Here is a 26427-nt window from a genome sequence, read left to right as displayed (position 1 = left end):
CTGACTGCCCCCAGCTCCCCCCACTCCCCGCCCCCTTATCAGCAGCAGGAGCTCACAGCCCCGACACCAGGCCAGAACCAGCTGCGCTCCCCACGCTGCCCAGCGGGAGCGGTGGGCCAGAGTGCGGCCCACATGGCTGCGGGGGAGGGGCTGGGGACTAGGCTCCCAGTCCGGGAGCTCAGGGGCTGGGCTGGATGGTCCCGTGGGCCATAGATTGCCCACATCTGATCTAACCACTAGACAACACTGCCCCCTTCAGAACTGTACATTGCAATGACGTGGTTGTCAATGAGCCCGGCATTTGGCCCTGAGCTGCTTATTCATCTGTTAATAATATTAATTGGGCTAGACTCTGCTTTGTTACAAATCCCAGCGACATCCATTCTGGAGTCACGCCATTTTCACACTGGTATAAGTCAAATCAGCCTCCGAGGGTTTGTCTACACATAGAGCGCTGCCGGGGCAGTAGCGCTTAGTGCAGACGCTACCTACAAGAGCTTGTCCCGTCGGCGTAGGGGCTCCCCCGCCCCAAGAGGCGGTAGCTATGTCGACTGGAGAAGCCCTCCTGTTAACACAGTGCTGTCTACACCAAGGGCTAGGTCAGTATAGCTACATCGCTTTTCCACACCCCGGACGTTGGTTTGTAGTGTAGACTCACGCGTGTAGTCTGCATGTCACAACGTTAGCCCAGAGCCAGATCTTTGTCCCCTCTTGATAACAAATGTTGGGGTTTTTTAAGCAAATAAACATCCTCTGCAGCATTTGCAACCCAAACATTGCAACATTCTGCTGGTGCAACTGACTGGAAACAGTGAAACTGACCAGCCTGTTGTCCTTGTCCAAGTTGAGAGCAATGGAAAAGGTAAACAAAGAGCAAGGGCGCAAGCCAGACCCTGCTGTTACTACTGCGTGTAGTAAGGCGCTCTGTGAGCTGAGGGGTGAAAACATTCTTACTATCCTGAGTAGTCCCATTGATCCTGAGGACAGGGACCTTGTTCTGAAGTGTTTGCAGGATCAAATCCTCTAAAATAGATTGTTAAAATACTTTCAGTTTTAAGGACATTACAGGGAGAGGAATGTGTTTGCTTTTAAAGTATGACGGCAACCGGTGTAAAGTCACATCACTGCACTGAATTCAATGGCGTTACAATAATTTACACCAGATGAGGATCTGGCTAATGGTTTTTAGTTTAGCACACGATAAGGGGCTCGGAGCAGAATCCAGGTTCACCCCCCCCCCCCCCAAAAAAAAGGTGGAAAGTGTTTGGATCCACGATTTTTCACCCATCTCTAAGTCCAGATGCTAATTCTGGGCCTGATCCCAAGAAGCGCTGAGTTCCCATTGAAATAAATGGGAGTGGCAGGCGCTGAGGCCCAGATCCCCAATGGTATTTAGGTGCCTAGCTCCCGTGGGAGTCAGCCACCTAAATACCTTTGAGGATCTGGGCCTCTGCCCTTGTCTGCCACCTCTTCTTTCAGTCCTGTTTGCCACCGCCGCGTGATTCCTTATTGCTTGCTGCAGAAACTGTGCTGCCCTCTCCCGAACGTAATTCATCAAGGGGAAATCTCAATAACTGGCTGGGTATTAAGCTTGGATGCAAGATGTGGGGAGCTTTGCCCCCCCCCCCGCCCCCCCACGGCTCTGCCAAACCTCCTCATTCCCGACTTGCAGCCTGCCTGGCTGTTCCAGTCCTAGACAACCCACACACAGCTCTGTCAGTCCTCCCCAATCCTGGCCCCAGCAGATCCAACTCCATCAATTCCAATCCCGGCATTCCACACAGCTCTGCTGCAACTCAGCCAACCGTTCCAGTGCTGTGCTCCCCACACAGCTCTCTGTCAGTCCTCCCCAATCTTAACCTGCACCTGCCCCACTCACCTCAATGCACCTCCATCCTGACCCACTCATTTCTCTGTAGCATTTCCACTAGTCATAGGTATGTAAAGTGCCACCGGCACCATAGAAATAAATTAGGTTAGATCCAGGAAATTAATTAAAATTACCCGAGGACCTCCCGATTTCATAGCATCTCAGTCCCACAAATGTCCGTTCCCACCACACCGCCCCAAAAGCTAGTGAAAAATATAAGCACGAGTATTAGAAGTGGGCCAACCCCCTCCCCAGGAGCCTCCTTAGTGAAGCAAGGTCATCCTTCCAGTAGGATTTAAATTCATTGCAGGCTGGGAGATGACACACAGCTACCGGGGAGGGGAGAATTTCTAAATTTGGATACAATCCGAACAAGGTTTTCTGGAATCTGGCTATTTTAGAATAGTTTAGTTGACAAAATAATTTGCAAGTGAAGAGGGGGTCAGTTGTCCTGAGCCTTATGAGAAAAAACAACTGTTTTAAGATTATCACTAACATTTACCCTGTGTCGTTACTTTAACACACCCATTAATCCCATTCTACTACATAGAACAACTTCTTGCATTTCTAACTGTGCCTAGGTACCATACCGTTGGCACTCTTTAGGGTCCTTCAAAACCTAGTGCCTTTCAACTTGAAGGAACCCCAATGCACTGTGTAAACTTAACCGCCAGGAGAATTTATACGCAAGTAACACTTCTGCTACCGCTGAAATGCAGTTAGGGAGGAGCACCAAATCTGTTTAACAAGGCTGCACACCAGTTCAGGAAAGAAAGAAGCAAATTAGAATCCCATATCCAATTGCATGCTGCAGGGGAGAATTGGAGGGAGACAGGATGCAACTCTCCGAACTGCAATTTGGCCTGGACCTCAGGGCAAACACCTGTATACTTGTCCTGGGTTCTTTAACGAGGAGGAGTGGTCACAGGCTTGGTTTTACAATCCCTGGGAAGGAGTTAATTCCCCAGGTTCCTACTCAGGCAAAGTTCCTGTTGTTCCTAGGGTGAAAAGCTGAAAACAGGAGTTGTGCCATTGATTTCAATGGAACCAGGATTTCACCCCTTAATTTGTGCCTCAGCGGGGACTGAAACCATCTATGGTACTTCTCTAGCCCCCACTGCTGGAGTACCTGAGCTCCTTACAAACTTGAATGCATTTAGACTCCCAGCATCCCTGCGAGGTAGGGGAAGTGCTGTTAAATGGAGAACTCAGGCACAGAGGCTCAGATGTGGAGGAAGGGGAATTGAATCCAGGTTTCCTAAATCCAGGATCGTGCATAGTCACCGGATCATCCTTCCTCTATGGGAAGGAGAACTCATTAAGGACTCCAGGGCTTTGACCCAGGGACTGCCCGTGTGGCACTGTTAGTGCACCTAATCCCCATGATTTAACTGGACCTTGGCTATATTTGTAACAATTCTTTTGATTTCAGCAAGGGTCCCAATGGCCTGTGCTCCCATTGCCAGTCAGCAACCGTATCTCATACAATGTGCAAGCTGTAGTAATTTTATTCAGATTAGACCAGGTTCACAGGTGCACTAAGTATCAGGGGAAACATTGCGGTGCAGACAATGGCCCAGATTTGTCTTGTGGCGAAGGCATGAGGCTGGGATCTAGGTCCAACTCCCAGCTGTGCCCTGTGGCCCTTTGGTAAATCACATTAAAGTCCGTGTCTGTAAACCAGGAATCCTACCTCCCAAGGATGCTGCGAGCATAAAATCGATGAATAATTGCAGCATGCTAAGATGATGCCATAGCTAAGGTGATTGGAAATATTTCTGAAGTAAGGTCCCCATTGACCTCGCTCTGTCACTCAAGGAAGAAGCAAAAACCCACTGCCTGGCAGAATTCGAGCTTTATATACAGGCTGAGCAAAACTGCAGTGGGAACTTGGATGCTTTAAAATGTTCTCGTAAGATAGGGATTTGTTAGCTAGCTGGCATCTCTGAGGCAGGTTACCCGGTAGACAGCCATTAGCAAAATTCCATAGGCAAACCCCACGCTTAGTGTTATTTTATGTTACTGTTCTTAACAGAAAGGGGCACAAGCAGCAACCTCTGCACCTGGCTTTGGAACGCTCCAGTTAGATGGATCTGGGGTTTGGGGATGCCCCTTTATAAACCCGAGGGGCCTGATTCTCCATTACCTTCCATCTTCAGCAGCAATTTGCAATGGTAAAATGCTACCAGAACAGAATGATAGTACCTGGTACTCACTTGGCCCGGGGGTAAATGACCGCACGAGGCAATGGAAAATCAGGCCCCTGGGCAGGGCTGCTAAATTCAAGTCGGTTCCCAGGTTTGGATTCTGAACGCCCAATGTTTCAAGCTGGCGTTTGGAAATCATTTCTAGTTTTTAAACGGATAAAACTCAGCACTATGGCTGCCCTAGGAAGCATGTGCGTTCTCTTGCTTTTGAGATCCTTAGGGACTGATCCTGATGGGAGGTGAGCACCTGTGGACGTCAGTGGGAGTTATGGGTACTCAGCACTTTTTAGGAACTGACCCCAGTGGGCGACTTTTATACTAATGCCAACTTGGTGAAACAGACCAGCTGCAGTATACTGAAATAGTAGGGGACTTGGCTAACATTTGCCCGGAATCTCTTTGCTTGAGGCTTCCTTCCACAATGAAATCACAGCCTTCATGACACTGCAGTCTATATCAGTATGATCATGATAGTGGGACTTCATCCTTATATCTTCACACAGGACCAAATGGGGCAGGGAGAGAAGCTATGGGGGAGGGCGGAGGATGCTCAGAACCTCAGAGGATTGGGCCCGTAACAAGGCTGGTGAGAAGAAATGCTCCTGTGAAGCACACCAATAGCTACAAAAACAACGAGGAGTCCGGTGGCACCTTAAAGACTAACTGCTTTATTTGGGCATAAGCTTTCGTGGGTAAAAAAACACAACATGTTGCATCTGAAGAAGTGGGTTTTTTACCCACGAAAGCTCATGCCCAAATAAAGCAGTTAGTCTTTAAGGTGCCACCGGACTCCTTGTCGTTTTTGTGGATACAGACTAACACAGCTACCCCGATACTGGACAACAATAGCTAGTCTCCAGTAGCGGCCAGGGGTGACCGACCATAATGCTAGAATTATAGTGGTTCTCAACTTTTCCCATACTGGGACCCCCTCCCAGCCTGGGATCTCTCGCCCATCTAGCTAGAAAACCCCTTCCCATTTAGCAATCTGAGAAGGGGGAAGTGGTCACAACCTCCCCCCACACACACACCTGTTTGTGACGACCCCTAGGGGATTGCTCCCCTGAGGTTAAGACACCTGCTGAATTACACCACAGGAAGGCAATTTCTTCCTAAGCCCAGCTGGGGAATGGTAAGAAACAGGTGGCAGGTAAATGGATGGGTGTTTGTCCGGCATCTCCCCCAGTCTGCCCCAATGCAGTTGTCTAGACTACACGTGATTTGCACAGATCCAGAGTTGATGCAACCAACCCATCCCATAGATGATTCGTTTTAAAAGTTACTCAACTCCCAAGTGCAAAGGAGCCTCCCTGGAGCTCCAGCTGGGGACTAGCCCAGCTCTCCAGACCAGAAACTAGCCAGACCGTTTGGAGCACAGGTAGTTTTGCAGCCCCCCAGGGGCACCCCACTCTGCGGCAGCTCCCACACGAACGGCCGCGTTCATCCAGGCGTGCGCTGCTAGGAAGTTCATCCAACACCCAACCAAAGGTGCGCCTTGCATTGGTGCTGACCGGGGGAGGGGGCAGGCTGGGATCCTGATCGGATTCGTTCGGGACAAGATCCGGTCTGAGATCAGAACCGACTTTGAACTACTGGAGACCTTAGCGCTGCAGAATAGCAACGTTTCACCTAAAACCGGGAAAGGGTTTTATTTTGGAGGGGGAATAATCCCCCCCACCCCCAACTTCTGCCCGGCGAGGTTTGCAAAGCTCACCTGCAACCAAGCACGCGTCTGCAGCTGCCTGCCCGTCCCTAACTCGGGGCAGTTTGCTTCAGGGCAGCATCGGGTTGTTTGGGTTTTTTTGGCCGGGGTTGTCGTTAAGAGCTGCACCTGGAGCAGCCTCGGAGAATCACTTACCCTGGACGGAGTCCCCTTCCCCTCCAGTGATGTGACACCACATCCCAGCCAGCACCAGTACCAGCCAGGGCTTCATGTTGAGCCGCGACAAGCGAGCAAACACCAGCCAGGCAGCCCCAAAACTTGAAAAGTTGGGTAGTCAATTTCCCACCCCCGCCGAGCCTTCTCCTTTGCCCCAGGGGCGTGCGGCTCCCGCAGATCTCCGAGGGGGAGAGGCGTGGGCTGGCCCTCCAAGTCTCTTCGCCTGGTCCTGGGCTGACCTGTTGCCTTTTGAGTTACAAATCTCAGTTTCACACTGGCTATATAAAGATTTTTTTTTTCGTGCAGGGTTGAATCATGCTGCTGGGGTGGGCGGTGCCCGCGCTGCAGCCAGTGAAGTGCCGGGAAGAGCAGTGTGTGTGTGTGTGTGTGTGTGTCTGTCTGGACGAATGTATGTTTTCAGGCTTGATTGTCTGAGGTTACAAATCACCCCACTCCCACTCTCATCAATAACGTACACACAAGCTGACAGGAGGAGGGATGGGGAGAAAACTCTCTCGCGTAGCTGGCTGCGAGCGTCGACTTTTTTCTTTTTCTTTTCTCCACTCCTTATACTTTTCCGCCAAAATAATGCTCCCTGCCTGACCCTTTAAACACATGTCTCTGGTATGTGGAGTAGATCTCTCCCTAGCTCTGTTTACTCCTGCCAGCCCCAGCTTAGAATCACTCATGGTTCCAGGCTGGATGGCAAATGGCTTAAGTTTGTAGTTGTTGCTTAGTTGTGGGGAATAATTGTAGCACTTTATACATCACAGTTGGTTCAAAAAAGAAGTAGAAGGGGGAAAAAAGCTAGAGGAGCCCCGCAGAATTAATATTAGGCTGTTGGGGTTTTTGTTGAAGTTGTTGGTGGAACGTAGATTTGTTGGGAGGGTCAGATCGAGTGTTATTCCCCAGAGATTTCTCTTGGAACTTCAGGATATGTGTGTGTGTGTGTGTACTAATGTGGAGTCGAGCAAATAATTTGACTCAGTGGAAGGATGGGACCAGACTGCAGAGTCCGTCCTAGTGCAAATGTCTGCATGGGTTGTAGGGCAGCGAATAATCCAGACCCCTGATTTGAACTTTGGCAAAGTTCAGCCATGCGTGGGCCTGGGGTTTTCTTTCAGGTTAAATCTAGCTGTCTAGGGACCTAGGTTTTACAGCACCCTCTCACTCACGGTGCCAGAGTGCCCAGTAATTTCAGATCATATTACTACTATTCTGCTGTGATGCAGCCTTTTTCATCTTCAAAGCACTTTGTAAATGTTAATTAATTAAAGTTCACAGCCTCGCTAGTAGAACAGTGTTAGCCACATTTTGTAGATGGGGAAACTGAGGCACAGACAGGCCATCATAGAGCAATTCAGTGTCAGAGTGAGGGTTAGAAGTCCTGGCTCCCAGCCCTGTGCTTAGTCTTCTATGCTTGGTGCATGTCTGTGAGGCCAAGGAGAGTCTGCAAAGTAAATGTTGGCAGGTTTTCCATGGATATTACAGGTTGGCAGGTTTTCCATGGGGTGGGAGGGCTGGAAGGGGGAAGGGACGTGGCTTCCAGAACCTGCAGATCCAGAGAAAATACAGGGAAATGAAGTTCTAGCTGCTTTGTGATTCTGCCTGGCTCCCTTCCCTCTCTTAGCATCACGCCTCAGGGGCCACTGACTCATCTGCCCAGGCCTGTGCAACACCAGTGCTAGGGTGGAGTGGAAGTTAAGGGAATCTGGAGTGATATCACTTCCATGTGAATATCATTCTGCATAGCTACCGGGTTCCGCTCATGCCCCACTCCAACCACGCTTGTTCCCAGCCTCCCTGGGGTTGGGTAGAGCAGAGACGCATGCAGTATTCTCTCTGCCTCTTCCTGCAGCTTTTTCAGAGGTCTTTTCTAAAGCCTGTCACTTTTATTTTTTGTCCCCCTGTACTTCACAGCTGAGGGGAACATCAGACCCTTAACACTGGCCTCCGCTGAGGTCACTCACTCTGCAAAACTGATCCAGGGTCTTTCCGAAAGGAGGCCCCTTCCAGATGCCACAGGGGACCTCCCTCGCTTCATACTCCCTCTCGCTTAAATTCTGCCTTATGGAGCAGCGATCTTGCTGCTCAGAGCAGGTCACCTCAGAGCTGCTGATGCTATCCCAGAGTTATCCCTGAGTCCTGGTTTGGTGGGGGATTAGTTTAGATCCAGCCAGGGCTAAATGTCCCGTGGAAGGAGCAACTCTCTCCAGCCAGCTAGAATCGTAAGAAACGGGAAAGGCCGGCCATGCACAGAACCAGATTCTCCATTACCCTGCACCTCGTGCAGTCATCACACCCATACACAGTGCATGGCAAAAGCTACCAAATCAAAATGCCCCAGCCTTTGTGCAGAGACAACCTCACTAAAAAGAGCAGCGACCGGGTAGCAGCCTAGGCAGTGGCAGAGGCTAGTTGCCGGCTGCCTTGTACCGTTCTCTTGCGGCACGTGGACCTTTGCTGCGTTTGCTCTAAGCAATTGCCCACGGAAGGGCCGGGGGTCAGAGAGTCAAATTCTGTGGCTGGCTTTAGATCAGCAAGAACAAGTATGCAGCACCGCCGAGGGATCATTAATCCACCCGCTTCAAGGCAGGAGCTGCTCATTGAAGTGGCCAAGATGGGATTTTTCCCTGGCATTGCACAATGGGGAGGAGGTTACCTTTCTCAGCAGCATCGAGGATTGGCCACCTCTGGAGGCAGGCTGCCAGAACTGCTGGTCAGATGCCCTACGTCTACAGCATTGTGTTGGGGAGGGAAAAGGTCAAAGCATGGCATAATTTCTTACTCTCAGAACATAATTAAGTCCCTTCAAGGATTGCAAAGGCTGGGGGAAGAAGGATACTCAGCTAATATAAATTGTCATAGCTTTGCTACTGTAGTCAATGAAGATATGACACTTTACGTCAGCCAAGGATCTGTCCCTTTCTAAGCACGAATGAATTTAGCTTCAGCATCCCTGGAAGGCAGGGAAGTATCATTATCCCCATTTTAAAGCTGGGGAAACTGAGGCCCAGCGATAGGAAGTGGCTTGCCTAAGGTCATGCTAAGAGGGGGGGAAGTTCTGTAGCAGAGCCAGGAACTGAAGGTAACAACCAGTCCTGTGCTGTAATCAACAGACAATCCTTCTTCCCCTTTTCACATTTTCCCTGGTGCACTTATGATTGTCAGCCTAAGGTCAAAACAAAACGGAATGGCTGGCAGATATGAAGCCATAAGGGGAAAGGGAGAAGCCATGCCGGAAAAACCAAGTACAGTATGTTTTCTGTCCAGTGATAAAAGGTCATAGGTGCCTGAGCTTAATCTGAGCACCCAAGAAACGAAACATGTCTCTTTGGCGAGGCCCAAATGTTTCTTCTAGATCTGCCCTCCACGGAGAGGGACATTGTAATGCTGGCTTTTGCAACAGGCTTTGGTGCCGCTACAGTGTTTGGTGGGCAGGGATAAAGCAATTCTTTACAGACACAATAAATGGTAACCTTGCACTTGACCTTCTCTGTCTGATTCTGTTCCCTTGTTGAAACGACTCGGGTTAGCTGTCTGGGTGCTGGCATTGTTCTGGATCAAGCGGCTTCCAATGGTATTTTGCTCTGTAGTGGTATTTTAAAATTATGTGTACATTAAAGAGGGAAAAAGAAACAATCTTCTTTAATCTCATTCCATAATCCCTGAACCGCAGATGACCCTTCAAGAGAATCTTGCTTCTCTCCTTTGTTTGGGCTAATTACACTCTGCTACATAAATTATGGCTCCAATTTGCAACAAGGCATTGAATTCATTAGTGGCATTGAGCAAAGTGCTTCTTAAAGATCCCATGGCTAGAGCTACACGAGAATGGGGTTTCCATCCCGGCTCGGCAATAGATTTACTGTGGGGCCTCGGGCAAATAATTTAATCTCACTATAGGCCTCAGTTTCCCCACCAGTAAAATGGCATTGATAGCTCCCTACTCCACCGGGATGTAATCCACTAACAGTCAGGGGCTGCTCTGATACAACTGATGATGCGTGCCATAGAAAAACCTACAACTAAACATGGGAGACCAGGCAGCAGAAGCGGGTGGGGTGGGGGGGACCCTTGAGTGTAGGAATTTGCTCTGTGATTGAACAGAGTCCCAACCCACTGACCTTCAGGGTGTAATATAAGAACCATCTATTTACTTAGGCATTTGCCTAAGCAGGGGGGTGATTACAGAGAATACAGAGGTAGCTTTATTCTGGACAGGGAATTTTTTAGGCTGACCTTTGGCAATAGTGTTTTGCACAAGAAATAGCAAGAGGGGCACATTTTACGTGTCACACAATAGAAAACGACCACTGTGCATTATTGCCGTGTACTTGTTGAACACACGATTAGAATCTGGCTCAGAGGACCAGGTCTTTATTTAGTGTAAATTGGTGTGGCTACTCTGAAGTCAGTGGAGCTGCCTCGGTTTACATCCCCAAAGGATCTGGCACACGATCCAAATGTAAGCCCAGCAAAGCCAGGGAACCAAGATATAAGGGCAAAACTCCACTCTTTACTTGTGCCCAGGGACTTCAGCATGTATCTTATGTTGTTCTGAGATGTCTTCAGCACTCAGGCACAGTAGGGTGTATTAAGGCAGTGTCGCCTAATGGATAGAGCACTAGGAGACCTGGCTTGTATCCCTGTTTCTGCCATTAGCTGTTGGGTGACATTGGGCAAGTCACTACCCTGCTCATTGCCTCAGTTTCCCCATCTGTAAAAAAGGGAATAACGATACTGACTTTCTTTATAAAGTACTTTGAGACCTACTGATGAAAAGTGATGAATAAGAGCTAGGGATAAGGCTGAGGGAACTGGGGTTATTTAGTCTGCAGAAGAGAAGAATTAGGGGGGATCTGATAGCAGCCTTCAACTCCCTGAAGGGGGGTTCCAAAGAGGATGGAGCTCGGCTGTTCTCAGGGGTGGCAGATGACAGAACGAGGAGTAACGGTCTCCAGTTGCAGTGGGGGAGGTTTAGGTTGGATATTAGGAAACACTATTTCACTAGGAGGGTGGTGAAGCACTGGAATGGGTTATTTAGGGTGGTGGAATCTCCACGCTTAGAGGTTTTTAAGGCCCGGCTTGACAAAGCCCTGGTTGGGATGATTTAGTTGGGGTTGGTCCTGCTTTGAGCAGGGGGTTGGGCTAGATACCTCCTGAGGTCTCTTCCTGCCCTAATATTCTATGATTCTATGACTAAGGGAAATGGCCGGATCCTCAGCTAGTATAAAATGGTGCAGCTCCATCAACGTCAACGGAGCTACGCCCGTTTAAATCAACTGGCCCTTTATTCAGAGCGATTTACTGGGTTTGCCTCATGGCTGTATTCCCCCCCCGTTCACGCTTTCTATGTAGTCTGAATGAGAGAGTTGCTTGTAGACCATGGTCTTATCCACGGAGTTGGGGAGAGATATGTACAGACTAGTGGGTCTGAGCCCAGAGCTGGACATCAGGCACTGCTGTGTTCTAATCCCAGCTCTGAGGCTAGCTTCCTCTCTTCCCCTGGGGCCAGTTGCTTCACAGCTCCATGCCTCAGTTTCCCCATCTGTCAAACAAAGATAATGTTTCTTGCTCCATCCTATGGTCCCTCGCGGGGAAGTCGTTGAGGATTAATTCGTTAATATCCACAAAAGTCTTTGAAGATGAAAACCTCCGAAGAAATGCTAAGAATTACTGAGCTCTATTCTCCTACCCCAGAAATCTTTTCATGTCACACTTCCATTTCTGCAAAATGGGGAGAGAGGGTTTCAAATCTTTCAAAGACCAACGCCTCCAAATCGGATTCCCTTGGGATGTTTGGTCTTGATCAAGTCAGACTCCCCCTGACTACGCACCCTGGTTTCTTCAAATAAAGCCTCTGTAGGGAATGCAAGATACTAATGATACCACCTTATAAATACCTAGTTCCCCTACTTGGTCTTTTATCCCCGTGCATCTGCTTTTCCTGACTGCCGTTTTCCCTCTCCAGCCAAGCCGATGGCTGCACCGTGCCCTACTGTAGCATCAACTGCACAGCTAATTAATACCCCATTTACCTCATCTTCCAGATTATTAACAGCAAGGGGGTTAAATGACAAAACCGCCCCATGCCCAGTCCTGCAGCAAACCAACTCCCCACCCCGACTTGACACTTTGCCATTTGTTTACTATCCTCCTGCCAGATTTCAGCACCTGTGGCAGTGCTTATATCCCAGGCAATGTGAATTAATTACTTGGGTAAGATTTCACAAGGCGCTGTGTCAAATGCTTAATTAAAGTTCCGATCTATTACGCTGCCTGCATCTCAGGCTGTAATTCGATCAGAAAAGCTATTGAGTTTGTCGGGCACCGGTTTGCTCTCTGTGACCCCAGTTGTTTATGGCTCAGGGTCCCATTAACCCCTCGGTGCCTGCAGAGCTCTTCTCGGACTATACTCTGCATCCATACACTTCTATCGGCTCATTACATCTCCTTGCCTCGGTTCGCTCTAGAAGGACCTGATCTAAAGCCCCCCTGAAGTCAGTGGGAGTCTTTCCATTGATTTCAATAGATGGTGAATTAGACCCAGATTTTCAAAGCCACCTAGATAGAAAATCTGACCCTATATTAAGCAACCTGCTCCATGTGTGTTCAATCCCATGGCAATAGATCCTGCAACATACCCAAGACTCTAACTGAATCCAGCTGCGGCCCCACTCTTGCCGTTTTCCTGATCCTGACCCCTTCTCTCCACTGAAGGTGGCCTGAAAGCTATTCCAGCCCAGAGACCTCTTTAGTGCCACAGAGCCAGGGCCGGCTCCAGGCACCAGCTTAACAAGCAGGTGCTTGGGGCGGCCAAGGGAGAGGGGCGGCACCTGCGGCAATTTGGGGGCAGCAGGTCCCTCATTCCCTCTAGAAGCGAAGGACCTACTGCTGAACTGCTACCGCCGATCGTGGCTGTCCCCCCCTCCCCCAATTTTTTTTTTTTTTTTGCTTGGGGCGGCAGAAATGCTGGAGCCGGCCCTGCACAGAGCCGCTTGTGTTTCGTCTCTGCAAGCTTCATCCAACTGAATATTCTTCCCTGGTTCTTTCCTTCTCCGTTTCCAGGACATCACCTCCTTAATCCTCAGAGCTTTGCGTCAGCCCCATCCGAAGCCACATCAGCCTCCTTATTGCTCCTGGTGGGTCTCTTTTTCCTGGCATTATGGCCTCTTGCTCCTCAGTTATGCTGGGCAAAGTCCAGAGAACCTGACTCGGTTTCTTACTCAGACTAAGTTTGCTCCAGCCTTTTTCTGTTCTTGGGGGTGCTTCTTCCCCTTACTTTCTTCACCCAGGTTTTGGGTTCCCACGTGAGCTCAAAGTTTCCCAGTATTCCTTGCATCCTTCTGAGTGTCTTTCTAATCCTGGTGTGCCATCCTGTTCTCTCCATCTGGTTCAATGGTTCTCTATCCATTCACCAGTCAATATCACTATGAGCTGGTGGGCTAGCTCACTAGCCCTGGAAGGAGTAAGTTTCCCATCTGTAGAATGGGAATAATAATCCTCCTTTTGTCTGTTTTGCCCATTTAGAATGTAATCTCTTTGGGATAGGGATTGTCTCTTATGCTGCGTCTGTACAGTGCCTAGCTCAGTGGGGCTAGGATCTTGCTTGGGACCTCTAGGTGCTACCATAATACAGATAGTAACAGGTCAGAAATCAGCCTGTACCCCTTGCCTACATTGTCTCCCTGCCATTCCAACAGGAACATTGCTCATCTTCTGCATCTGGCTTGAGAGGCAGAGTGGTCTATGAGCACTTGCACAAGGCTAAGAGCCTCTGACTTTCTTTGTTCTAATCCAGCTCTGCAACTTACTCTGTGACTAGTCACTTGGGCCTAGATCTTCAACGATATTTAGGTGCTTAACTCCCAAGGACTTCAATGTATTTCTTCGCACAAGGCACAGTCAACCTGTGGAACTCCTTGCCAGAGGATATGGAGAAGACCAAGACTTTAACAGGGTTCAAAAAGGAATTAGAGAAGTTCGTGGAGGATAGGTCCATCAATGACGATTAGCCAGGATGGGCAGGGATGGTGTCCCTAGCCTCTGTTTGCCAGAAGCTGGGAATGGGCGACAGGGGATGGATCACTTGGTGATTCCCGGTTCTGTTCATTCCCTCCGGGGCATCTGGCACTGGCCACTGTCGGAAGACACAGGCTACTGGGCTGGATGGACCGCTGGTCTGACCCAGTATGTGCATCCTAAATACCGCAGACGGTCAGGGCCTTGACCCCTATGCGTCTGAAGAATGTTGACGTCATTCTTGGTTACCTACCTTTCAAGAGCATTGGGAGGATTGCTGCAATTAGTTGGTGTTAGCGTGCTTTGAAGATACAAAGCAAAATGTGTGATCTTGAGATCCTCCGGTAGCTCTTGTGTGTCCCAGTAAAGACTTCTTGGGTAAAATCTAGCCTTACTGTATTCAATGGCAAACCTCTCACGATTTCAATAGGGCCAGGATTTGACTTCTGACCTCTAGTGAGGTCCTTTTCTTTCGTTACAACATGTCAGAGTCTGGGCTGTTGAACATGGAGGAGCAAATTAAGCCTTGGCATAAGCAGGTGTAATGAAGTCAATGGACATGTGCTCACTTGGAGATTTTTAAAACACGTTCATCAATACTGAATCACATTAAAGTTTATGACCCCAACTGCCTGAAAAGAAAGGCATAAGAAACATGACCGGGGCTGTGAAGTAGAGCTAGGGAAAGCAGAGAAATATAGACAGCACCTTGGAGCTGGGAAAGTTGTACAGAAGTCGGTAGAGTCACGTTGTTACTACTTAAGAGAAGCAGCTAGTCCTTGATGAAGCTGGTTTGCCATCTGAGTGAAGGACCAGATGCCTCTTGTCTATGGTGTTCACTGGCTCTGTATTTGATTTCTCCAGGCTGTGGATGCACAGATTTATAGCTGCCTTAACTGGTTCCCTATGAAATGATCGAGTTACGCATATAATTGTCTGATCATTAGGATGGGGGCTGGAGCACAAGTGCCAGGCTATGAAAGAAGAGAGGAAGGGTGGATGGCAAGATTTTAGTGGTCGCTGAAGAGGTTATGTTTCTAATGACCCAGTCTCTGCCCAAGTCACTTGCCTGGGTCTAACTGAAACCAGGTGGACACCGCGTAGTGGGGAGATAATCTAGGGCACATGAAGAGTCCTGAATGAGCACATCCAGAGGCGTCCAAGATTGCTCTGGGCCATGGGGAAAACAGCACCGTGTCCAAAGTCCCTTCCAAGACATGCAAGTCAAAGGAATCATGTTGCCATCAATGTCCTATTCTAATGGGTGCAAGATGTTTGGATCTGTTGGTCCAAGAATTTTAATTCAGGAGCAGTGCACAAAAACTATTTGCACAAAAGGGTATTGCACAAATACAGATGGTGCAGTCATATCGCCCAAGTAACATGGTGCACAAAGATGCGTCTAAAATGTCATGGAACTATTGCATTGCGACACCCCCCCATTGATTACACTTCTGTTATGTGGCACTGTGTCTGCTCCTCTGGAGCAAACTCAACCCAGGTGCCTTTAATAGAGTTGCACCCTTTTATACATCAAGACTCAGTTTCACCCATGACGTCAAACAGGACAGAAGAACCATTGGCACTGGGAACCCCCACAGCCTACCTTGTGTGTTGACTCATAACTTTGTCTACACTACATTCCTGCGTGAGTTGCGTAGCAAACTGTGTCATGCATGATGGATCTGGGCCACGTAATTTCACAAAACTCCTGGTGTTATTGTGGGCATGAGTCTGACTGGGGGATGAATAAGCAGGAAAAGGGACAAAGGCCGTAACAACAGGTAACGGTCGCAGTTAGTGGCACAGAGGATCAATTCCAGAGGGAGCTGGGCCGACGTACACCAGCTGCAGAGCTTGGTTAGAGCTAGGAAAGTGACTATGAACAAGGATGTTGGTCCGGAGGGTCCTGCTGAGCGCTGCGTGCTCAGGTGTGCCTCTGTGGGCGATCTTCCCCTTTCCGGCCAGAAAGGGGTGCTGCCTCCTCCACACCCTCCTCTTCCCTCCCCATCCTGTGAGGAGGGCACGCTACCGGATGTGGGATCTGCATGTGGGGATAGAGGTGGCAGGGAGTGCAGTTGAAGAGGGGACTGGGTTGCTTAATGCATTGTCCTGCCCATCATCCTTGCAGGGAATCTGCTCCGAAGTGAGCAATACTCAGAGCCTGTTAGCCTGGTGGGATCTTCCAGAGAGCTGGGGGGGCAGAGACGTGTGAGGAGCAGAGGTTCCTCAAAGCCGGTGTACAAGAAGAGGATGTCTGTGCGGACAGTCCTTTCATCTGGCAGATCACCCAAGGTCTGTTGGTTCCGGGGGGCCAAAAGCTGTGCACTTTCTGCCAGGAATAGGAGAGAAATTCTACCATCCACCCTCCCCCCGTTCACCCCAATGGAACGATGGGGTACTAACTCCTCACGGTGACTCTCATACAGTGTACCAACCCAACTCTCCTGTCTTCTGGCAAGAGGGGACAATCTGGCCCATCCCAGGGCTCTGTATCTAGTCTCTCTCAACGATGGATCCCAGTTGCTCAATATGCGACTCCAGATTCTGCCTTGCAAGCTCCACCGACAAGGTCTGAAGAGCCAGCTGCTTTCATCCTGCCCCTTGCACGTCATCACCTGTGACAAAGAGCCTGCGACCGGATGCCAGCTGACGGTGTGATGGAGGAGGATGAATGGGCCCGAATGGAATCCCGCCCGCTCTTGCAGAACCATCCTGTCAATGCCGCACTAACCAGAGAAATGAAAGCAAGGCAAGCAGCTATTACTCACGGCTTGACACATGGTGGGGAGCAGAGACATTGAGTAAGAAAGTGCTATTTATACGATCAGCTTTTCCCACTGAAGACCCAATCCTGCTCCCACTGAATCACCAGGAAGAGAAGCAAGCTGCAAAATGGCATCTGAGGCCTTGATACTGCAAGGCACTGAGAACACTCTGCTCCCATTGGCTTCAGGGGGGTTTTGAGGGTAGTCAGCACATGGCGGAAGGCGCACAGCATCTTACAGGATCGGGCCCTTCGCTAGAAGTTGGATCAGTCCCCTCCTGGCAGGTCTGATGTGACCATAATTTACATAGTTCAGTACCGGAAAGAGAGGAATTGTTCAGAGAACCGCAATGACAAAAGTTACATTGGCTCAGCAAGCTACTAGCAGGAGGCGGGGGGGCGGGGGGGTGGGAAATCTAACTTTGCCAGGCTTACAACCTACTCAGAAATCAGGGGTCTAGGTTCTTGGTAGCTTGAAGGCTCCACTTCTGACTGGCTTCAGTGAAATGCGAGTCCTGTGCTGCTCCATGGCACGGCCCATTCTTAGATTCGCCCCGTCGGCCTCAGCAGCAGGGTCAGAATGACTTTCAGAGAAGAATCTCGCTGGCTTGCCTAGTACAGGCTTCCAGATAATATAAAAACAAAACATGTTTTCCACATTAAATTTCCCTTGAAAAACAATGGTTTAAATTAAGGGTAAAAAGGAGAGGGGGAAAAAAAAAAAAAGAAAGAAAAGAAGAAAACTTTAGTGAAACTCCAAAAAGTTTAATGAAACTCCAAACTTTTTTAAAAATAAAGTTCTAGAGGTTTCATGAACCCGAAAAGGCAGGTGAGTTCTCCCACCATGACCTGCTCCAATAGATCAACCCCTCCAGCAAGGACTGGGAATATCAGCAGGGCAAAGAGATGAATGAATGATTGATTATTATTGGCTCTCCAGTTCTTAGAAGCCCCGCCCCTGGATTGGGGCCCTGTTGGGCTGGGCACTATGTACCAAAAGCCAGTCCCTGCCCCAAAGAGCTTATCATCTAAAGAGGACAGACAAACAGTGGAAAAGTAAAGAGACTTGCTCAAGGTCACACAAGCAGGTCAGTGGCGGGGCTGGGAACAGAATCCACACCTTCTGTCCCAAGAATTTATCTGGACCCCATCACCGCAGTATCTGAGCACCTCCCAATCTTTAATGGGTTTATCTGCACCCCGCTGTGGGGAATGACAGTGCCATTATCCCTGTTGTGCAGATCACACTGAGTTGGTCTACATTACAGCAGGGCCGCCCGGGCGGGGGGGGGGGGGTGAGGGAGTGGGGCAATTTACCCCAGGCCCCGCGAGCCCTGGCCGAGAATCCCTTCCCTGGCTACTCACCCGGCGGCAGTCCGGGTCGTCGGCAGCATTTCGGCGGCGGGTCCTTCAGTGCTGCGGAAGACGCGGAGTGAGTGAAGGACCCGCCGCCGCCGCAGACTCGGAGTGCCAGCCGGTGAGTACAAGCACCGCAGTGGGTGGCGTCTTTTTTTATGTCTGCTCCCCCGCTTTGCCCCAGGCCCCCTGAATCCTCTGGGCGGCCCTGCATTACAGTGGCTAAGCTAGAGGACTGCAGCTGTAGCGTGGACACTTCCTACAGCAATGGAAGGGGATTTTCCATCAGTGTAGGTAATCCATCTCTCGGAGAGGCAGTTGCCAGAGGGACAGAAGAATCCTGGCTGTGTCTATAGCAGGCATTAGGTCTACCTAGCTACGTCACACAGGGTGTGAGACTTTTCTCAGCCCTGAGCAATGTAGGTAGGTAGACCTACGTTTTAGGTACATACCAGACTTCTGTGACTTGCCCAGAATCACACAAGGGTGTGCCAGTTCGGATAGTGGTTTTAGGCGATGTGCACACATGATTTGGTGGAAAGCGGATTGAGCCCCTCAAACTCAATTCACGCAGGCCACCCAACAGCCACCAAATAACTTTTGGTCACTGCAGCTGGGGCTGGTTTTGAACCTGTGAGCCAGAGGTGAAAGGCTCTTTGGGTGGAGGTGGGGCTAGAAATGTAATCCTTATGATCTGCCTGTACATTCATTCAAAGGGAAACTGATTCAAATCCAACATGACGTGAGTGACTGGTTCAGTGCCGACAGTCCCTGAAGCGTTTGTAACAAGCCTAGCAGCTTTCCTTTGAATGGTCTCCAATTTATGAATTAAAATATGCAATTATAGATCATCTGGGGTGGGGGAAAGCCAGGAGCCCAGCTACTCTATTCTCACTTGCCCAGAAACACAACACAGAGCTAGGCTTTGGCGCCTTTGAGCTTCTCCTGGCTTCAAGGATCTTTCTAAGGCAGAATCCGGGGTTGGTTCTGTGCCTTGCAGGAGAGAATTGCATCTGCCATTCTGGAACTAACCAGCTCTGGGTCTGCACGGCAGAGTTTGGATCTGAATTGTGGGGCAGGCTGGGAGAGTTTGAAACTGGGATTTCAACTCTGGATAGCACTTAAAACAAAGCCCCTTGTTCTGGGGCGGGGACGTGGTTCTCGAAGTAGCTCTCCCCTGGACATGTATGGTTTTGTGAAACAGGATTTAGGGTGACGGAGGTGGTATGCAACAGCTCAGCTTTAACCCCAGACTTGCTGATGACCTCTCAGCTTTTATGAATAGGAAACATACAGCGCTTGGGAGCCCCCGGCTTCCACAACGTGATGTGGATCTGGGGTGTGCAGGGGGAGGAACTGTGAAGGGAACATGTCTGTGCAAGGCGACATCTCCGTGGAATAACATCTGAGAGTCTGGGATTTATATAAACACTGCAGAGCTCATGTCAGCAAATCCAGGAGTCGGATGGATTTCCCCACAGCTTTGTTACTTCCCGCAGGGCATGTCTGGATAGAGAAGGCCCCAGCTCCAGGCTCTTCTGCCGGCTAACCACCTTTGAGCAATGTAAACTAGACCCCACGCAGCTGGCACAGTGCTGGCACGCTGGACTTCCCCCAGCCCAAAATGGGAGCAAGCGTGTGCCATGAACACATGTCACACATGTATGCTGTTGAGCCTCAGTGTCTGAGCCGCCTCTCACCCCTCGCCAACAGCCTGGCAGAGTGGCATTGTCTGAATGAAGTAACGTCTCGGGACGTGAGCTCATGGTTAACGCCCACAGGCCCTTGGATGGAATGCAAGCGGCCGGGTCATGTGAATGGAACAAGAGGTGCCCTGACTCAATTCCTCGGAGCTTCTTGGGCATGCTGCATCTCATGTGCATGAGCCAGACAGAATCACTTGCTTGGGGCTGGGTATGATCTGTAGCTGCTTCCTGCAGGGAGCTGAACAGAGAAGAGTCTACTGCTTTGCAGTGGTGCTAGATTAAACTTCCCCTTTTCCTGCAGGTGTGGACAGTTTAAAGGTCTAAGCATTGGCCTTGCTACATTTACTCTCCCTGTAATCACAGGGACAGAATCCCAAGTGAGGTCTCCAACCCTTCATCTTAAAAGGAGATATAATTCAGCCACTGCAGTTTACTCCATGTGCCTCTCAGATGTGTCCTTTCAGGCCTGTCTCTTCCTTGTGGACATTTAAGTGTTTGTGATATTTTCCACTGCCCTTAGCCAAAATTCTCCTTCTTTCCTTGCTGCCTTCCCTGAATGGTTATGGCTGCATTCCAGCAATTGCTAGAAAAGCATTTTGGGAATGGAAGGTGCTGTATACGGATAACTTAGCGCTGAGCAACAAATTCACAGAGGATAACGGATTCAAAACATTTTGCCTCCTGGTCAATCTTCTGCAAACAGACGGCAGTTTTCTCATATTTGCTATTCAAGAGCATTAGCAGAAAATGTTCGTGGCTGGCAGCTCACTTGCAAATATTCAAAACGGAGTCCGTTTTGATTGGACACATGTACCACCGGAGAATTTTCTGCCCCCACTAAACGAGGATAACTCTTAGAATTGGCTTCCCAGTACAAATATGCATCACTCTGAATTTGATAACGGCTTTCCGTCAATGACCATTGACGTTTGCTTAAAATGTGAGGTTTCTGCCAATGCTCCTGCTGGTGAACCTGTGTGCTAGAAATCATGCAGAACAGGGGCAGGCACTCAGCAAAGCAGGCTCATTTAAACCATCGGATGTTTGCAGCAAATCTTTCCTGCAGTATTCGCCCAGCTCCCACTATTATCTCCTTAAATGGCTGGATTTACTCACAGGGGATAATATTCACCCAAGTGAAGACAGCGCATGTGACAATCTCTGCTTGACTTATGTCCCACAAGAGGGAAGAGCTGGGCATCTGTAGTATCAACTGGTACAATCTCTTCCTTTGTCTCCAGGCGGCCTTCTAAAGATCAACCGCTTTGGAATCTCCCTCACCACATCTGTTATCCAGGATGTGGCCTCTGGTGGGACAGACTGTGCAAAGTGGCTGCCAATACACTCTACTATCCCAGTGCAGAAATGCAAGACTCAGCCTCTACTAACTACCCATCTATCTATCTCTACCCATCTGTCCACAGGCATTTAGATGCCAACTGCTGGGACTGAAACTTTCCCAGGTTTGTAAATCTGTCCACAAGCGTGTAGTTTCCTCTCTGGATCGGTCAGAGTGCCTCTAAAGGGCCTTTCTTTCCATTGTCCACTCATCTTCTCTCACCTAAGATGAGAAACAGCAGCACTGAAGAATAGAGTTGCTTTTGCGCATCAGTCCATTGACCTCCAGCACCAACAATAGCGAATACTTGATGCTTCCGAGGACAGTGCAAACCTCTCCAGCTGTGCACTTTGTTTGTACATCTAGTACAATGGGGCCCTGCTCCATGACTGGGGCTCCCACGCTCTATGGCAATACAAATAAGACAAACCACAATAATGACAGGGAAATTATTTCCTGCTTGCTCCAGGCTATCAGCGCCTGAAGCCCTGAAACATGAGATTTGATCACCCTTTTCTCAATATGCCTACGTGAAAATATTATCAATGATTATTAAAATGATACAGCTGCCATATTTGACTCCATCCCTTCCTTTGTCCGGGACACAGAAAGCAAAGGAGTATTTCCTGCTTGTTATAGATGTACAGCCATTCGCTACAGCTTGTTCTCCTACCATGGCACAGAGTAAAAAAAGGAGAGAGAGGTCCAAGTCAAAAAAGTCAGATCAGAACTTTCCTTAAGTTTGAGAGGTGTCAGAACCCAGGGATTTGGGTTCAGACTAGTATAGTTGGTGGGAATTTACAAAGTTTGGCTCTAGATTTAGAGCGGAACTGTCAGCCGGGTCAGGGGATTTCAGATGTGATGTTTCTGTCTAGACTCATCTCCTATAAAAAGGAGGGACTCACCAGTTACAGGAATAGCTAGCAGAATCGTGAATCAATTACCAATCAATTGTGAAAGTTTCTCAACAAATACTAGAATCCTTACTAATGACTCTACAGTAACTGACTAGTTACTAATCAGCTGCAGAATTTGCTAAGCAATTGTTAGAATTTCTAAGCAATTACTAAGCACTTCTAGAAATAGATGCTCCATTACTAATCAGTTGCTATAACAATGTCTAAACCGCTCCAGAAAAAGCCAATCATTTAGTAACCAATGGCAACATTTTGTACCACTGTCCCTCAGCTGTTTAATTTTTTTTTAAATAAACTGACAATTTCACAGAGTTTTACCTCTCTGCTTTTCAGAAGTACAAAAATTCACTGAGCAAAAACACCTCTTCTTCTTAAAAACCTGAGCCAATGGCACCCTCTCGTGGATACAGATTAATCTGATGCTTAGGCATCTATGCAGCAGCCCCTTTTTTGTGCGTGACCAGATTCTTCTGTTGTATTAACTGTTGGCGTCAGTGGAGTTCTCGGGGTGAATTAGATCCCTCCTGGGGGAGGGATAGCTCAGTGGTTTGAGCATTAGCCTGCTAAACCCAGGGTTGTGAGTTCAATCCTTGAGGGGGCCACTTGGGGATCTGGGGCAAAATCAGTACTTGGTCCTGCTAGTGAAGGCAGGGGGCTGGACTCGATGACCTTTCAAGGTTCCTTCCAGTTCTAGGAGATGGGATATCTCCATTAATAGTTGTAATAGTAGTTGTTATGTGCAGCTAGGAAGAATATTCTCAAACCACCACATACATACACAATCTATTCTCTGATATCAGGGGGTAGCTGTGTTAATCTGTAGCCACAAAAACAACAAGGAGTCCAGTGGCACCTTAAAGACTAACAGATTTATTTGGACATAAGCTTTTGTGCGTAAAAAACCCACTTCTTCAGATGCTTCTGCCTTCAGATGCATCTGAAAAAGTGTTGTTTTTTTTACCCACAAAAGCTTATGTCCAAATAAATCTGTTAGTCTTTAAGGTGCCACCGGACTCCCTATCTATTCTCTGAGTCTCATGTTGATGGGTGAATTTGGGTGTGGAATTGTGACATTTGCCTCTTATTATTTATATCACGGTAGCATCTATAAGCCCCACCCATGATCAGGACCCCACTGCGCTAGGCTCTGTACAGACACAGAACATAAAGACAGTGCCTGCTCCACAGAGCTTACAATCTAAGTAACGTGCCTGGCATAGAGCTGTTTTTACCATCGTGTTCTTTCTCCGAACACTGTGATTAAAAATAGCCAGCACTTGCTAAAATAAAGCTAGGATCCTGCACATACACACGCATACAGGTCTGTCGCATCTTACACGCATTTAACATGTGCGATTTCAGCTTTACGCGGTCGGCAAAAAAAAAAAAAAAAAAAAGAGAGAAAAATAACAATTTTAATACTGCTCTTGTAGTGCGAGCGATTCTGCCTGCCATTCAACTCAATGTAATTTTGACTATACGCGGTTTTCACTTTACGCACTAACCGCGGAACAGAACCCCCGCGTAAGATGAGACTCGCCTGTACTTAACTTTGCCTCATATGGGTAATCATGTGTGCAAAATTAAGCAGCTAATTAGTGTTTTCAGGATTGGGGCTTTTAGGCTGTTCTGAGGTTTTAGCTTATTGTCTATCAGGGCCCTTGGAGAAACAGAGCAAAAGAACTATTTATTTCTCTGTTGTCTAAGCCACTCTTAACTCTCACAAGTGCCAACATCTGAAGTGAAAAAAATTAGCAGAGCTGATCAAAAACTTTCCACTGAAAAGTTATTTTGACAGTGGGATTTTTTTTTTTTTTTTTTTTTTAAGTTAGAAATTTACACTTGAAACACCATCCAAAAAATGATTCTTCCTCCCTCCCCCCCACTCCCCCCAGTTTTTTGCTAGCCAGCTCCCCCAACCCCACTCCAATTTTGGTTTTCAGAGGAAGTTTTTCATTTTTGCCAACATTTTTCACAAGGAGAAAAAAATGTACCAGCCAGCTCCACCGTTTTGAAAACGGTGCCATCCTTCCACAGATAAGCACATCACCAAACCACCAACACACACAGTGATAAGACTCACTGGAGAGGACAAGAACTGAATGGCCTAGGGAGACGGATTTCCCTTCTCTGCTCTACACAGGGTCACTTCAGGACCCTGTGGAGGCACTCTGGCTGGGTGGAGTTGGAGAAAAGTTTGCTCTGCAAGTTCCCAAGCTGTCCCTGTTTTGTGCATTGACAGGCCAGTGGCCTCATGACCTCTATCCAGAGGTGCTGGAACTTGGGGTGCTGCCGCACCCCCTGGTTTGAAGTGGTTTCCATCAGATACAGGGTTTACAGTTTGGTTCAATGGCTCTCAGCACCCCCACTCTGCAAATTGTTCCAGCACCACTGCCTCTATCTGGCACCTTTCACCGGCAATACATTCACTTCTAAAAGTTTTTTAAGAATTTGTTTTTTTTTAAAAAAAGGTGGATCTATGCATAGGATTTTTCTTTGTGCACCACCAGCACACTGGGGCCCTAATCTCAGTGAGCAATAGCATAAATCATAATAATCACTGGTGCTATAATTCTGTAACAATTGGCTGCTGCATCCCATTACCATGCCTTGGACTCCTATATATTCTCTGTGCCCTCATCAATCAGAGACTTCCTTTCACAATGCCTGATCCATATCTTGGGCCAGATTCTATTTCACACCTCTTAGTGGGTGCAGATCAGAAGGTCCAACACAGAGGGAGCAAAAGTAGATTCAAGCCTCCCAAATTCTGGTCTGGTAGAGCTGTCTGGCAACCCAGAATAGTTGGAACATAGAGTGCTCCTTCCTGCCACGACCAGGCCCATGGGTCTGTCCTACGTTATATCCCTTTGTCAGAGGCTGTGAATGGAGACAACATAACGCCTTATGCTGCATAGGAACCCACCTGCAAGGGGGGAGAAATTTCTGGCTGGTGGATCTGCCAATGTTCTAGCCCCTTTAAGCAACTGGAGCAATGCTAAGGCCCAGAATTGGGGCCCTTGTCGGTGCATGGATAGATTAGATTAATTCGTAAAATCAAATTTCTATCTGAGGACCAATCATCCAATGGGCCAAATCCTGAGGTTTGTCCTCAGAGCCAAAACCTCACATGTGTATGCAGAAGACTTCAATTCTTCCTTAGATATTAAGGGGAACGGTGTTCCAAAAACTTCTCTTTAAAAAAAAAAAAATGAAATTTTGTTTGTTTCATTATATATTCAAAATAAATACACTGCACTCGTTTTTGTCAACCAGCACTAACTGGTCCCAGCTGCCAGCCACAGCTGAAATTGGCAATGGATGGTTTTATCCCTGACCACCAGCTAGCATTTCCATGGAAACAGAAATGATAAAAATGGGGGAATTTGCTTTAACTGTTTCTCAGCTACCCAACATGCCAGGCACGAGGGAGAGATGAACCCCAGCACTGCCAGAAGTACTAGGAACATGAGCACGCAGCACTGGAATTTGAACGCCATAGCAAAAAAATACTCTTTGACAGCACAGGTGCTGGAGTGGCAGCATCAGCATGCCACAGCTAGTTCTTCTCTAGTACAGATATTGGGTCAAATCCATCTTCAGTGAAGTGTCATCCCCTGGAAACAAATCTGTCCCTTGAAAGAGGAGGATGTACTGGCTACCGTGGCTAGCAAACTTTGCTCAGCTGAGGGCTGCCTTCATAACCCGCTGTGTGCCTAGGTACCTCTCCTAATTGACCAAAATTGGGGTAGACTGAGAATACACAGAGGTGCAACTGATAAAGACTGCAGGTCCCAGCATGCAATGCTCTTATTGATTTTAGATCAGAAGCATGCTGGGATATGTAGTCTCCATGGAAATACCTCTGATTAATGAAGAGAACAGACATTAGCTAAATTATGGAACTCTGTGGGCAGCAGTGAGCCCAAGGACACAAGCTGGTAGTAGCGCCATGAGTAAGCTCTCCCATCAGTCAGAACATTGTTCTTCCACAGTGTAGTTTATAAAATATGTACTATGCAGACTGTAGTTGAACTATTACTCCATCCAGTTACCAATACTCCTTCAATTCCTGTCCCTCACCAACATGCAGCTTTGCTGTGGGGTTGTCAACTGCTGCACTCCACCCCCGGAGGTGGCTGCATTTCAGTGGCAGATGAAGTCAGTCTTGTGCTTGCAAGCATACATTTACAGAGAAAAACTCACCCACAGGTGTGAGAGGGGTGCTGGTGCTGAGCGGCCACATCGAGATGAGCGTCCCGTTTGCCAATGGAAAATCAAACCCAGCACCAGCCATCAGAGCCCCGGCACTTCAGTCAAAGGAGCCGTTCCCGCCGCTGTGTGTCAGCACCGGGCCGTTC

The 26427-nt window shown here is 48.4% G+C and overlaps 1 protein-coding gene across 2 annotated transcripts in view; it reads right to left on the bottom strand.

The window, feature by feature from the left end:
- The window catches only part of FSTL3 (follistatin like 3), a 44727-nt gene extending 18391 nt beyond the window's left edge, over positions 1 to 26336 (bottom strand). The window contains exon 1 of one of the 2 annotated variants that reach the window (XM_054013624.1): positions 26273 to 26336. In XM_054013624.1, the coding sequence (XP_053869599.1) occupies positions 26273 to 26312 (40 nt within the window). In that variant the 5' untranslated portion in view covers positions 26313 to 26336. Of the gene's footprint in view, positions 1 to 5935; positions 6203 to 26272 lie in introns of those variants that run through there. The other variant, XM_054013623.1, reaches the window with a different exon arrangement.
- Between the last annotated feature and the right edge of the window lie 91 nt (positions 26337 to 26427).

Source organism: Malaclemys terrapin, chromosome 24 (genome assembly GCF_027887155.1).
Source record: "Malaclemys terrapin pileata isolate rMalTer1 chromosome 24, rMalTer1.hap1, whole genome shotgun sequence".
In the NCBI taxonomy this organism is placed as follows: Eukaryota; Metazoa; Chordata; order Testudines; family Emydidae; genus Malaclemys; species Malaclemys terrapin.
The sequence above is the reverse complement of the archived record's forward strand: the minus strand, read 5'-3'. Positions and strand labels throughout refer to the sequence as shown.